The sequence below is a fragment of the Chinchilla lanigera genome, unplaced genomic scaffold (assembly GCF_000276665.1).
Source record: "Chinchilla lanigera isolate Chin_1 unplaced genomic scaffold, ChiLan1.0 scaffold00014, whole genome shotgun sequence".
Taxonomy (NCBI): domain Eukaryota; kingdom Metazoa; phylum Chordata; class Mammalia; order Rodentia; family Chinchillidae; genus Chinchilla; species Chinchilla lanigera.
Window position 1 is genome coordinate 31368773 of NW_004955415.1, and position 14409 is coordinate 31383181.

The 14409-nt window shown below is 51.4% G+C and overlaps 1 protein-coding gene across 5 annotated transcripts in view; it reads right to left on the reverse strand.

Moving 5' to 3' along the window:
* Positions 1-1704: 1704 nt before the first annotated feature.
* The window catches only part of Ninl (ninein-like), a 70507-nt gene continuing 57802 nt past the window's right edge, over positions 1705-14409 (reverse strand). For 4 of the 5 annotated variants that reach the window (XM_005380997.2, XM_005381000.2, XM_005380999.2 and 1 more), the window contains exons 18-23: positions 9193-9297; positions 7902-7971; positions 6392-6550; positions 4118-4231; positions 3433-3507; positions 1705-2532 (exon numbers count right to left, since the gene is read on the reverse strand). In XM_005380997.2, the coding sequence (XP_005381054.1) occupies positions 2341-2532; positions 3433-3507; positions 4118-4231; positions 6392-6550; positions 7902-7971; positions 9193-9297 (715 nt within the window). In that variant the 3' untranslated portion in view covers positions 1705-2340. Of the gene's footprint in view, positions 2533-3432; positions 3508-4117; positions 4232-6391; positions 6551-7896; positions 7972-9192; positions 9298-14409 lie in introns of those variants that run through there. The other variant, XM_013512368.1, reaches the window with a different exon arrangement.

Sequence of the window (14409 nt, forward strand, 5' to 3'; positions counted from 1 at the left end):
TCTTTTTGAGACAGGGTCTCACTATGCAGTTTAGGCTGGCCTTGAACTCACAAAGATCCTCCTGCCTCAGCCTCCCGAGTATGGGATTACAGGTGTGTGCCATACCTGGCAGTACACTGTTTTCATTTCAATTCAGTTCAAAATATTTTCTAATTTTCCCTCTCATTTCCTTGTGGCTCCATGGAGTTAGTATGTTCCTCAGAATTTTCCAGATAACATTTTGCTCTTGTTTTCTAATATAATTCCACTGAAGGCATAGAACTTTTTTTTTTCGTACTGGCAATCAAACTCAGGACCTTGTGCTTGCCAGGCAGGCATTGTGCCACTTAGCTATATCCTTGGCCCTGCATAGAACATATTTCGTATGACTTGGATCTTTTTAAGTTTTTTGAAACTTCTATTAGTAAGGCCCCTTAGTACATCTCCAAGTGCATGTCTGTGGTTGGTGGGTCTGTGTATGTCGGTTGGTTGCTAGTGTTTCCCTTTTTGTCACTCCAGTCCAATTGAAGGCATGCACCCTATTTGTCTGGACAGAGGAAGCCTGTTACAGCTGTGTAACAAACTGAAGATAGCATCTTAAGAATGATAGAACTGGGGGCTGGGGATTTAGCTCAGCGGCACAGCGCCTGCCTGGCAAGTGAAAGGTCATGAGTTCGATTCCTGGTACCGGGGGGAAAAAAAAAAAGAATGATAGAACTGGTCCCCATTGGATGCTCTTTTTCAGAGTTTTCTTTTTTTGTCTTTTTGAGACAGGGTCTCACTATGCAGTTCAGGCTGTCCCTGAGCTCACTTTGTAGCCCTGGCTGGTCTCGAACTTGCAATGATCCTCCTGCCTCAGCCTCCTGAGTGCTGGGATTACAGGTGTGCACCACCACACCTGGCCCAGAGTTTTCTTGATTGTCTTGTTTGTGTATGAGTTACCAATGGACATTAGAATTCTTGTGTTCACTTCTAGGGTGAGGCCCTGATGGGGGAGGGAACACCTGTTTGTCTTTTTATTGGGAATATACTACATTTATCAGTGAACGCAGAACTCTTGAGCTGTATGTGATTGAGTCTCTGTCCCAGAACTGATCTCTGATCTCTGCTAGACTCTGAGATCTTTCTTAGTGCTGTAAGCTTTTTTCCTGCCAGTATATGCAGTCAGCACCAGCAGATAAGGGGAGGCACTCCAGCTTCAGGCTGGGCTGTCCATAACAACGCAGGTGTTCAAAAGCACCAGGACAGGCTCCCTGCCTCTCTGTAAGAGGTTACAGCAGAAGGTTATTTCACATACATCCAGTATATGGGCACATGGATGCTTCTCGTAAAACTCTTCTACCAGGAGTAGTGGTGCTCGCTTGTAATCCCAGCCACTTGGGAGGCTGATGCAGGAGAATCACAAGTTCAAAGCCAGCAAAACTCTGTCTCAAAATAAAATGATGAAAGGGCTGGACATGTAGTTTAGGGCTCCCTGGCTTCAATCTCCAGTACTGTGAAACAAAACAAAACTGTTTTTCTAAATGCTTGAAATATTTTATAATTTTGTTTTGTTTTGAGACAAGGTCTCCCTTTGTAGTGCAGGCTGGTCTTGAACCGATTATGTAGCCCAGGCTGGTCTCAACCTCATGGTGATCCTCCTGCCTCAGCCTTGTGAATACTGGAATTACAGGTGTGTGCCACCATGCCCAGCTAATATTTTATAATTTAAAAAAATGAAGTCAGTTTTAATAGAAAAGAATTTATGGCAAAATACAGTGATTTCACATTAAAGTTCTCTACATTCTGCAAACCCAAATGACCATGATGTATATTGCGGACACAAAACTACACTTTTTTTTTTTTACATATGTGCAATCTCCAGTGCTATGACATTTCAATGCGGAAATGATCGAATGTGCAACACACCATGTCCCTGAGTCTGCAGACCTTAGTTAAACCAGCCCTGCCCAGACACCCCAGCAGTCCCTCAAGGGGTGCTGGTCCCTCCCGATTGCAGGATGGCAGCCCGCGGAGTCACTGCAGCTTGTGGACCCAGCATCCAGAGCTCTCGCGATCCCAGCTCTGAGCACAGTGAAATGGGAAGAGCATGCGGATTCCTGACTCTGCACTGTGTTTTTCCAGACAAAGGCACAGCACTAAGTGTTTCACCATTTCTCTTAGTTGCTCTTTGCTAAGCTCCAGAGTTGCCTGAATGGCAAAACCAGGAGCTGACGTGGGGAAGAGCCCAGGACCACGAACAAGGGTGTGGCCCGCTGCCCCACCCACACTTCCTGGCCTCTGGCGCAGAGTGGATGTCGCTGCCCTCCTGTGTAATGTCAAAAGATCTTCCCTAGGGTGAATTCTAGGAGGGCAAGCAGCCTACACAGACAGAGAGGCAGGTGCAAGCTTGCTGATCAGCCTGCTGAGAGCGCGAACTTTCTCCTCCAAGATGCAGCTTTGCTTCTCAGCACCCCACTGCTTCTGCTCAGCAACCTGAAGAGCCTTCATGAGGTGAGCGTTTTCCACATAGAGCTCCTTAAGCAGCAGGCTGGATCTGGTGCTCTTCTCCAGCTAGAGGGGAGCCATGTTTACAGTGAATCCCCCCGCAGAAGTGTCACAAGACCAGCCGACCAGCCTGCCCACCCTGCGCATGCATGCCACATCTGTCCCAGCCATAATTCAGGTTCTTGGAGAGCTGACACATACTGAGTACAGTGGCAAGCGGGGTGTGGTGGCACACACCTGTAATCTCAGCACTCCTGGAGGCTGAGGCAGGAGGACTGCAAATTTGAACTCAGCCTGGGCAACTTAGTGACTTAGCAGGACCTTGACTCAAAAAAGTATTTACAAGGGACCAGGGTGCTGCTGGTAGCTCAGTGGTAGACCGCTTGCTTAGTATGCACAAGACCTTTCGGGGGAGAAAGAGTTAAGGCTAAAGTCCACCTGGTGTCTGCTGGGGCACCAGCTGGGGTACCAGCTGGGGCGTCTCAGAGCCGTGGGTCACCGGTTCTAACGCTAGCTCCTCGGCTAGCGCCACCTGTCTGTTCCGCCGCCTCCACCCTCAGTGCTATCCCGGCCAGTCACCCTGACATAGAGGCTCGACCCCACCGCCAGAGCGGAAGGTCCCCTCTGAGGTCTGCCCTGACGAGTGCCTTGGCCCACAGCTGGAGCTGGGGTGTCTGCTGAGTGCCTGACCAACCCTGAATGCGCCAATGATGTATTCGCCTCAAAGGTTCCCAAACAGTTTCCCAAAGAAACACGACATACAATGCAGTGGGGGGTAGTACTTGATAAAACCCATCTTTTGCAGATTAGTTCCAGTTGTTAATCTGAAGATAATTTGCTCACTCCCTGGTTGAAGTGTAGACCCCCGAGGTGGAGTCCCACATGGGAACGGGGCGCTCTGGACTCTGTGAGGAGCCCTCAGGGCCCTTGGGGAGGGGACTCGGGGTTAGAGCTGCTGCCACTCACCCGCTCCAGCTCCTCCCGCAGGAGTCGCTCCGCCTCTTCTCCTTGCCCTTCCCGGGTGTCCTGCCGCTCCTCCTCCTGCCACAGAAGAAGATTCCACACCCACTCATGTTTCAGAAGGAATCGCCCCAGGGCTTATTTACTTCAAAATGGAAATTGGCCAAAATGTACAATCTGAGCGTAATCAAGTAACTTTCCATCTGTGCGAAGTAGCGTCACTCACGCCAGCGGTACACAGCGATTCCTCCAGCCAGGGCCAGGGCACAGTGTGACCACTCCGAAAACCTTGAGGGCCAGGAGCCATAGAGCACAGGGCCTGCTGCAGCCGTGAACCTCACACCCACCCACGTGCCACTCAGCCATCGCCTGCTCCTGAGCAGCTGGAGGCCAGATCGAAGCCCGGCTTCCACCAGTCTCTCCCTGGGACTTCATCTTTGATGCCCTAGAAGACCTGGTGACTTCACTCCAATTCTCCTGAGACTCCACTGCCAGGAGTGGGAGTCACAGCTCATTAGGGGCCGTTCTGAGGCAGGTACAGAGTGGCCACACGGCCCAGGGGAAGGGAGAACATGCCTGACATGCTCTATGCCCTCAGCCGGCCCACAGCCAGCCTGAGCCGGACCAGACCTGGCCCTGCCATCTCAGCCCAAGACTGGGGAGAGCACCTCCAGCCACCGTGCACACCCACCTGGTCCCGGCCTTCCCTCTGGTTCTCTGTCAGCTCTGACCATGCCAGCCTCAGGCTCTGACACTCCTGACTCAGGTGCTGAAGTTCAGCTTCAAGCTTCTGGATCTGGGCACACTGTTAGAAAACATTAATGTCACAGGGACAGCAGCAGAAATAACTTAGCCTACTACATGCTTAATGCAGAACCTTTAAACTGTTACAGAAATCAAACACGGCAAAAGGTAAGTCTCCCACGGCACCTGACCCCGCCTGACATCCTGTCGTCACTCCCTCGTGCATTTCCCAGGGCAGAGGGGTGCTGGGCCACTTTCCTCAGACTGCAGCCCCGGGGTGTCAGATGTTATTGGAGAGCCGGGTCTTCGGCAGCTGCACCATAGTGACTCATCACCTACTGCTCACAATTCCGATGGATTCAGGTCTGTTACTATTACCAATAGCACAGTGATGAAAATACTTGCAGTTAAGTCTTGCCACAGTGCTCTTTGGTACAGTCCCCATGAGGGAACGTGGATATTCTTGAGGCTCTTGACACACGTTGTGGCAAGCTCTCCCCTGAGAAGCGTACACCAGTTCACTGTTCTAGCATCAGCATTTAACCATTTGACTCCCTTCTGCAACTGCATTGCTCCTGCGAAAAACTGGGGCATTCAGCACCATCTTCCTGAGGTGCCCCTTTTGCATCGCCAAGACTGGCCCAGTCAGGCAAGTCTCTAAGCATGCCCGGACTGTCCAGACGACTATGATCTGGGAACTGGGCAAATCAGCGCTCTCTGTAGGAGCCACTACCTGCCCTTACGCTAGTCACCTGTCCCGTGGCATGCTGCTCATCAGCAGGACAAAGCCAGCTCATGTCCCTACTATGTAGTCTACTCTGCAAAACCTCCTCCTGATGGTGACCAGGATGGAGCGGGGCACCACGGAGAGGATAACTGCCCCTGCCCCCTGCTGCGAATTGGTGGTCTCCTGTCCCACCACCAGTGCCCATTTCCTCTCTGGCCCGCCCCTCCAACCTTGGGGATGAGCTCCTATCTAGCCTGTGGCCCCTGGGCCCTAACCTGTCCTTAGTCTACCTATTCTTTCCTGCTACTCTTAACAAGTTCACGATGGAGTGTAATCTGTGTCTTGCTGCTGGGAAGCTCTGATTCGAATTTGATCATTATAGCTGGCTTGAACCATGCATGCCCGACTGTCCCATTGGGTGGTTTGTACCACTGGTGGTACAAATGGATCTAATTACTTTTCTCAGTCTCTTTGCTAATAAAATTAATAAAGTCTATAAATGGGCCGAATCTAGTTAATTGCTTGAATTTGAATAACTACTGCCCAAATATAAATATTAATTAATACCATTCATAGCAATTAAAATTATAATAATAATCAACAATGTTATTTATTTCAGTAAAGTGAAATTCCCATGGCATTTCTTTATGGATTAAGCAATAATTCTCTAAATTTTAACATGGAAATTTTTTTTTTGTCTTTTTTTTGAGACAGGGTCTCGCTATGCAGTTCAGGCTGGCCTTGAGCCCACTTTGTAGCCCAGGCTGGTCTCAAACTTGCAACAGTGCCCGGTTTAACATGGAAATCTTACAAGTGCCCCACTGCTGGTATATATAATATGCATTTACAACTGCTAAACCACAAATTAGCAAAATTTTACTAGCAAAATTATTACAAATTTTATTAGCAAAATTATTACAATTTTTTAAATACCACGCTGGCCTTGTTTAAATACCATTTTAATGTCTTCCTTAAGGAACTATAATATGATGAATCTGCTCTGCTAAATCAGAGCCTTTCTTTGTACTACTGTAATCAGAGTCCCACTGAGAAGAGGGAACTAAGTCTTCATAAGCCCTGTCTCTCATCCAGGTAGGTATTCCCTTGGGTCTTGGCCCCTCTCCCCTGCCCTAAGGCCAGGGATGTAGCTCAGCGGCACAAGCGCCTGCCTGGCAAGCATAAGGTCCTGAGTTCAATTCCCGGTACAAAAAAAAGGATAGCTGAAGTAAAATACCATTTCTATAAGGGCCAAGGATATAGCTCAGTGGTGTAAACGCCTGCCTGGCAAGCATAAGGTCCTGAGTTCAATTCCAAGTACCAAATAAATAAATAAACAAATAAATAAATAAATTAGCACAGGCTCCAGGCACCTTGCTGTTTATGCCTGGCCAGTCAGCCACTCCCCTGCCCTGGCACACCTGGGCTGTGCGTGCAGCAGAATGCCCACCTCTAGGCCCCTCCTCTGTCTGCACCCACAACTCCTGCTGCCCTCACCTGCTGCTCTTCGCGGTGCCCTGCCTCCTCCAGCCTCTGTGTTAACAGCTGAGCAGCTGCGAGGTTCTCCTCGTTCTGGGCCTGATGGGTAGAGGCGACCCCTTCCAGCTGCAGGACCCTGTGGCTGAGCTGTGACACTTCATTCTTGTATTTCTGATTCTACAGCAAAAAAGGTTAAAACAGACGGAAAAAAAGCTTTTAAACCAGCAGCTCCATTCAGCTCAATCCAGTGGTTCCCAAGCAGGAACAGCTTTGCTTTCCGGAAGCACTTGGCAAGCACTTAGAAGGTGCTGGCATCAGGAGGTCGGGTGTCCGGCACCCTGCAGTGCAGACCTGACCCAGCCCAGACGTCAGCAGTGCAAGGACCTGCTGCTGTTCCCCAGGAGAAGCAGGCCTCCGCCACCAGGCTTTACTGTGCTGCGCCCACAGTCTCCCAGGCTGAGCACCATTCGCATCTGCCTCGTTTCCCCCGAGGTTACTTCTACAGCACTGTAAGCAATTTAAAGTTTAAAAACTGACTTAACCCTGAAGCATGACGACCTCTTCAAAGTCTCTCCTGCTCTTTGTCACTGGACATACAAGAGCTTTTGGCAGGCAGCGTGCGTCTACTGAATGGGATACTTTGCTTTTTTCTCACACCCTCTGCCGGCCAGAGGATAGAAGGTTGTCAGCAAATGCCCAAGGGCGAATGAGGACACACCAGGCAGGGAAGCAGCAGGGGGAAGTTGGCCCTAAGCCTCTCACCACGGAAACGCAAGCAGTCTCCATTTATTGTCATGACTGACTTCACACAAACCACATTTCTGCTTACTTGCTTTTTCCCACCGTGGTCAGTTTTGGGGTGAGGGTTCCTGCAGCACTGAGGGCCTTGGCCTCCGAAGCTCAGCACTGTGGGCGGGGCACACTCCAAGAATGGGGCTGACACCATGCTGGTTTTGAGGGTTTAATAAACACACAGAGGTCCCCGAAGTTGCTTCAGTTTGGGTTTGTCCAAGGTTGGCAAGTTCTCTGAGAATCTCAGTTTTTCCCTTCCCCAGAATCTCAGGGGTCTGTACATCAGGGGCTCCTGGCAATTCTGTCTGGTGAGATTGTTCTCTCATGTTTATCACCATTTTTGGTGAAAATTAATGTTGATTTACCATACTGATTCACGGTCATTGTGTTCTCTGAGGATATTAGTAGAAATGAAAGGGAACCTTCCTTGGACTGCTGGTATGAATAAACTAGTCGATTTCTTTCTGTTCAACTTGAGTGTTTAAAGCCTGTTTAGAAATAATTTCCAACATACAGAACAGTGACAAGTGATCCAGTGACGTAGACGCCAGCAGGCGGGACAGGCAGGCCTACATGTGCATGCCATCTTCCCAATTATGAGGGCAGCTGGGGGCCGGCAACTCACTCTCAAATCTTTTATAGGAAACTTCACTACTTCCTTTTTTGCAAGTAGAAAACTATGGCACAGCAATGGGGTGGGGGGCACAGGGTCACACCATGCAGGTCAATACCTGACCTGCATGCTGAGCTCGTCCATTTCAGAGCAGGCCTTTTCCTTGTCTCTCTTCAGAGCCTCAATTTCCTGCCTGTGGAAGAAGCACAATCAACAGCGTCACTGGGGAGCGCGCAGCGTCTTTCTTCCTGGCTGTCACGTGTGGGGCCACAGCGGCTTGGATCTGCAGCCACAGAGAGACTGGGCTCTGCCTGCCTGGGTGCCATGCGGCTGGCACTGCTCACAGTGAGGAGCAGGAGCGTCTGACAAATGTACCAGCTGGAAAGAACGACACATCCAGTGTACACTCCCCTTATTATCTGGGGAGCCAGTCCAACCCCAAATCAGGGGGGTGTGGGGCTGCAGAGCTGCTGATGTGTAGAGAAGTACTACATGGGCAGTGTCGTAAGGACAGACCCCTTTGTGATGTTCCTCAGTCACACAGTTACACGGACTTTTTTTCTTGTTTACAAGTGAGTGCAAAGGCAGCCTGAACTACGTAGTGAGAGCCTGCCTCAAAAACAAACGAACAAACCCAGAAACCCTCCTGGCAACTATTCCCAGCAGCAGCATGAAGACCATGCGGCCTCACATCTGCTGAGGCTGCTGCTCGAAAGGCCCAGTGCACTCCGGGGAAGAGTGATTTCTGTGGGATCGAGGAGTTGCTGAAACGTGACAGCAACTGTGCTGACTCTACAGACACCGCTGCAACTCTATCCGATCAGATCCACATCCTCAGCATTTCAGAGCTGAGCCTGTCTTGAAACAGGCAGTTTCAAAAGGACAAACTGTCCCTGGAGGCGGCCGGCCGCAGCACCGAGTGCAGAAAGCCACCTCCCCAGCCCACACCCACGGTGCAGGCCCTGCCTGCCCAACCTCACCGTGGCCGCAGCCCCTCTGCCCAGGCCCCGCCTCCGCTCTGCCTCACTGACATATCTACACTGGCAGTGACCCTGGGGAATGACACTGCTGGAATATTATCAGGATGTGAATAAGCAGACTGCTTGCTGAGGGGCCCCAGCAGTGGCCCAGCCCCCACAAAACACTGCCTGCCCCAAGGCACAGCCAGGATCCTCTGTAGAGCTAGGTCTGGAGCCACCCAGGCTGCGCCTGCCTGTGGCCCTGTGCACATGCGCTGGCTCCATGTCCAAGACCAAGGCAGGCGAGGGAGGGCGGCCGCTCACCACGGGAGGAGGCCAGGCTGTGCCTGTTGGTCTGCTCAGATATCAGCAGGCCTCTGGACCGAGGGCGGATCTGCCACTCCCTGCACGTCACAGCTCCGCAGCTCCAGGTGGCCCAAGGAGATGCGCCTTACCTCTGCTTGTCATTCACGTGCTCTGTGGCTCCAAGTTCCTGCTGAACCCTCTCCAGATCATTTTTCAACAAACTGTTCTCTTCAGACAGCCTCTGGAGCTCCACCCTGCAAAATTGTGAAAAGCCGGGTAAGGTTCAGCCTGGCTCCACTACTGGAGGCTCCGGGCACCGTGTCTGTTCCTCAGAGGAGGCGGATCCTGCCTTCCCCTCCTGGGAGCACACACTGTACTCTGGCTCCGCCACAGGAAGCATGGCTGTCGCAGCCTCTAAACTGCTTGCTGGTGGTGGCTCGCCATGGTCCAGCACATGGGCTTCGTCACTGTCCACGGCTGGCCTACCCTTCCATCTTGTGACTGCGCGGCCCACACCCGGGAGGTGCAGCCACTGACACCGAGTGCTGGGGGAGACAGCAGGACAGCGCAGGGCCTGTCTCCTGCCCGCGGACTGCCGCAGAGCCAGGAGAACAGGAGCAGAGGCCCGGTATCCACAAGCACTTCCGGCACCCAAGGTCAGCCCGGAGAGGGGAAACGGAGGAAGGGGCCACTAACCCGAGACACAGGGTGGTCCTCACTGAGGCAGAAGCAGCAGTGAGCAGCCACCGTGCGACCTGCCTGGCAGCTGCTCTGCCTTTTGACAACTCCAGCCTGTGGAGGTGACACTGTCGCTGTTAACCAGCACAGATCACTCGTGAGGATGTGTGAGGCTCATACGTGGTTCCAGAGCATTTATTCTTTTTTGAGATAGGGTCTCACATCTCACTGATGCTGGCTTTAAGTTCACTATGTGGCCCAGGCTGGCAGCAATCCTCCTGCCTCAGCCTCCTGAGTTCTGCAATTACAGGCCTCTGCCACCATGCCCAGCATCAGAGCATTTATTCTTAAAGCAAGTGGGCCTGGCTGACGTTTACACCTCCAACCCACTGGTCTCTAGCTGGCTTCACCTTCTCTGTCTTTTAACCTAAAAAGCCCTAAAGCCACATGATTTCTTCATGTTCATTATGTATTGTGCTTATATTAAGCGGAAGTATCTCCTTCATATGACTTCCTTTAACTCTCGAGAATCTAAAGAAAAAAATAAAGAAGTAGAAGTCACTGGAATTTTAAAAGCAGTAGTTTCAAGCAGGGGAAGGAAACACATGAGGCCTGTGTTTCAAACTATCACTGGTCCCAGAATGAAGGAGAGACAGCCATAGGCGGGCCACTTCCCAGAGCCCAGGTGGCTGCAGGTTCCTCTCCAGCCTGGCGCTCCACACCCAGCACCCAGCACCCAGCACCTGCGCAGGGCACAGTGAACATCAGCCACTGTCCTCACCAAAAGCGGTGTACCCCTCCAAGGCCCAAAGAAAATGAAGACCCGGAAGCTAAGCAGGAAGCCACACAAACCCTGCACCAGAGCCCATGTCAGTACTATCACTGGCAAGGCACAGAGGGTGTAGCAGGGACACTTGCCTTTTGCCCACCTCCTCTGGACACTGCAGCCAGGCATGGTGCCACATGCCCGTGGTCCCAGTTATTCAGAGGACTGAGGCAAGTTTAAGACTAGCCTGGGAAATTCAGGGAGACCCTATCTCCCCAAAATTTTTTTTGGAGACAGGGTCCTGCCACGTAGTTCAGGTTGGTCTTGAATCACTATGTAGCTCAGGCTGGCCTTGAATTTGCAGTGATCGGGCTGGGGACACAGCTCAGCAGCACAGGGCGTGCCTGGCAAGTGCAAGGTCCTGAGTTCAATTCCTGGTACCAAAAAAAAAAAAATTTGATTTAGCCGGGCATGGTGGTGCACGCCTGTAAACCCGGCACTCAGGAAGCTGAGGCAGGAGGATCGTTGTGAGTTCAAGACCAGCCTGGGCTACAAAGTGAGCTCAAGGCCACCCTGAATTGCACAGTGAGACCCTGTCTCAAAAAAAAAAAAAAAGTACAGAATTTGCAGTGACCTTCCTGCCTCATGCTCCTGCGTGCTGGGATTACAGGGGCATGCCACCATGCCTGGCTCAATATAAAATTGAAAAAGGGCTGAGGAAGTAGTATCTCAGTGGTAGAGCACTTCTCTAGCATGTATGACGTCCTGGGTTCCATTCCCAGAATCATCCAAAAAGAAAAAAAAAAAATCCTATCAATTCTATCAAATCAGAATCACATCCGGGCAGCCAGGCCGCAAAAGAATTTCAAGGGGTCCTAGCTGAGCAGCTCCCCAGTTCTCTCCAAGAGCAATACAAACCATTCTGCAGAAAAGCATTCCCTGTTACGGCTGCCAAGGTTCCCAGAGAGTAACATCAGGTAAATAGGAGCTCACAGTCAAAATTCATCCAAACATACATGCAAAAGCTATCCAAAACAAAGACAACCCAACCAGGAAAAAACCAGAGTTGGACGCTCTAGGAACTTGATACTGGAATTATCTGAGATAAACTAAAAAATATTATGAGATATTTACATAAATAAAAGATGGAAATTAAAGGATAACAAAAAGAAAACACCAATGATCATATAGAATTTTTAGGAATAAACAAAAAATAAGTATCAATAAAAACTCACTGAAAGTGTTGAGCCCTATGACAGCTGAAGAAAGAAACAGCTGCATCAGTGATGTGACGGTACAGTCATGCAAGGGAAAACCACCCAGCACGGGGTACAGAGAAAAGAGAAGACCAGTGGAGAAAGTGCAAGGACCTGACTTCCAGTTGCAGAGCTCGGCGGGAGGAGAGACGGTATTTTCACAGCCATGATGGAAGGCTTCCTAACACACAGACCCACATGTGCAATCGGACAGGCTTTCTAAGCAGGAGAAAACCATACCTTTCGCCACAACTCAACAGTTCCATCCTGAGGCACATGCTCACATCGATGTTCCAAAAAACAAGGACAAACATTCCCTGCAGCAGCGACAGCCCCCAGTGAAACAACCCAAACGCCCGTCAACAGAAGAGAAGTAGATTGTGGTCTATTCACACAACAGACCCCTCCACAGCCACGCAAATGAATGAACCGCAGCTCAAGCAAAGGACGGGCGCATCCTGCCAGCAGGCAGAGCAGCCAGTCGGAAGCGTGTGCGTCACGTGCTTCCTTTTAAGAAGGCACAAGATCAAGCAGAATTAGTCTCTGGGGGCAGACGTCAGGCCAGCGGCCACCCCGAGGGGCAGCTGTTCCTCATTCTGACTGCTGCAAACACAAATATGTCCGATGTCAGAAAGTCCTCCAACTGCATATGTATAGAACACTTCAACAAAAAGGTAGAGTGTAAAATATACACCAAAGGCAGATCCTGGCTCTGGTGGGGAAGGGGCGCCATTGCTTGTGAAAGAGTCCATGTCCTGCCCCTCAGAACCTGTGAGCTTGTTCCCTGATACAGCAGAGGATGCTGGGTCTACCTGAGAGGGTTCTCTGTCACCTCCGGGGTCCTCAAAAGTAGGAGTTGGGGGCAAGAGTCAGGTCAGCACCATGTAATGTGGGAAGGCCTAGGCAGGTGGGGTGCAGCCTTGGCACTTGCCTGCAGCACAAGGCCCCCTGTGTTTGATTTTCAGTCCACTGATGAGACAGAGAGAGAGAGACAGAGAGAGAGAAACAGAGAGAGCGATAAAGAGAGACACAGAGAGAAAGAGGGGTAGATAGACAGAGAAATATTGAGAGAGTGTTTTAGCTGAAGCAGAAAGGACGCTAGAAAAATGATAACTAAATGCATAACATAATCCTTGATTGGACCTGGGGACCAGGAAGTGATCCAGAAAGAATACACTGGAACAGCTGGGGAGACTTGAAAGTAGAGGGTACATTAAACACCAGCACCGCGGGCTGGGGTACTGGTCAGTGTGAGTGCCTGGCCAGCATGTGTGAGGCCCTGGGTCCCAAACCCAGTGTCACAAAAGAAAAAAAGATCACTGTATTAATGTTAAGTTCCTCATGTGTAAAAAAAAAAAGTTCTTTGTGTGTGATGGGAATAGTGCAGAGATAACAATACTATCAGAGAGCATCTGTTCTTTTTTTTTTTGTGGTACCAAGAATCAAACTCATGACCTCGCGCTTGCTCAGCAGGTGCTGTGCCGCTGAGTTATATCCCTGGCCTATGCTATTTTAGAGAGCATCTGTTCTTACAAAATAACATGCAGAAGTATTTCGTGGTAAAGTATCATAATATCTGAGATGATACCAAATGATTCAGGACAGAGTGTGTGGGGACAGCAATGTCGAGCTGGATTTGGCTGTTCTTTTCAGTGGCACTGCCCTCTCTGGGATTGGCTTTCTCTTCTGATAATGGCCTTGACGCTTGCCCAGCGGGGGCCCTGCAGCTGTGGGGCTTGGAGAGGGCTCCCTGCTTATCTAGAAGAGGCTGGGGACAGAGCAGGAGGCAGGGGTGGGCCAGCATGGGATAGGGGTGCCACCAAGCTGCTGGGTGCCTGCGCCCACTCTGTGTCCACTTATAGAAGGCCAATGGTGTCTGCAGCACCCCCAGAGGACGTGCATGGCACCAGGCCTACCATGCCCCTCCTGTCACAGCACGACTGCAGCTTTAGGGATGGGGTGATCTGGATGTCATGGTAGTGAGAACAGGCTTCGTACACAAGGGCCTCCTGCCCAGAGGCAGAGGCACAGAACCAACAGGACGGGCACGCAGCGGCAGAGGGCGGGCCTGGGGTGCGGGGGCTTCCCGTCAGTCACTGGTGCTTCCTGCCTTCAGCAGGCTGGTGCACTCAGTCACTTCTCTGCTTTGCTATAAACCGCATGTCTCCGTTCCTAGGTGCTGGTGCTGGAACCCGGGGCAAGCTCTCCTGCGGAGCCGGACCACGGCCCACGCCCTCACGAGCATGTTCTCCTCACCCATCTGTGACCACAGATGGCACTGGCCAGACCAGTGATGGGACAACCTCCGGTCTGCATCCATGGGAGCGAATGCAGTGGGCTGTACAGGGACCAACGAGGCCAGCGCACAAGGGCTTGGGAGGGCGGCAGCGTCCTCACATGGGTGACAGAGCACATGCCACCTGCCTCCCCCAGGAGATGGCGCAGGAGCTTCTTGGCTCCATACCTGGGCACCTGGCCAACAGACTGACATCTGCGGCAACATCTCCAGCCGCTGGGACACTCAGTGCCCCTCACCCCAGGCCAGCCCAGGACACGGCACCCGGATGCCCTTTCCAAGCACAGCTCCTTGGTGCTGCCCTCTGGCAGCCTGGGAGCCGCCAGGCCGCCTCCACAACAGGCACATGGATCAGGCCACAGTCCCACAT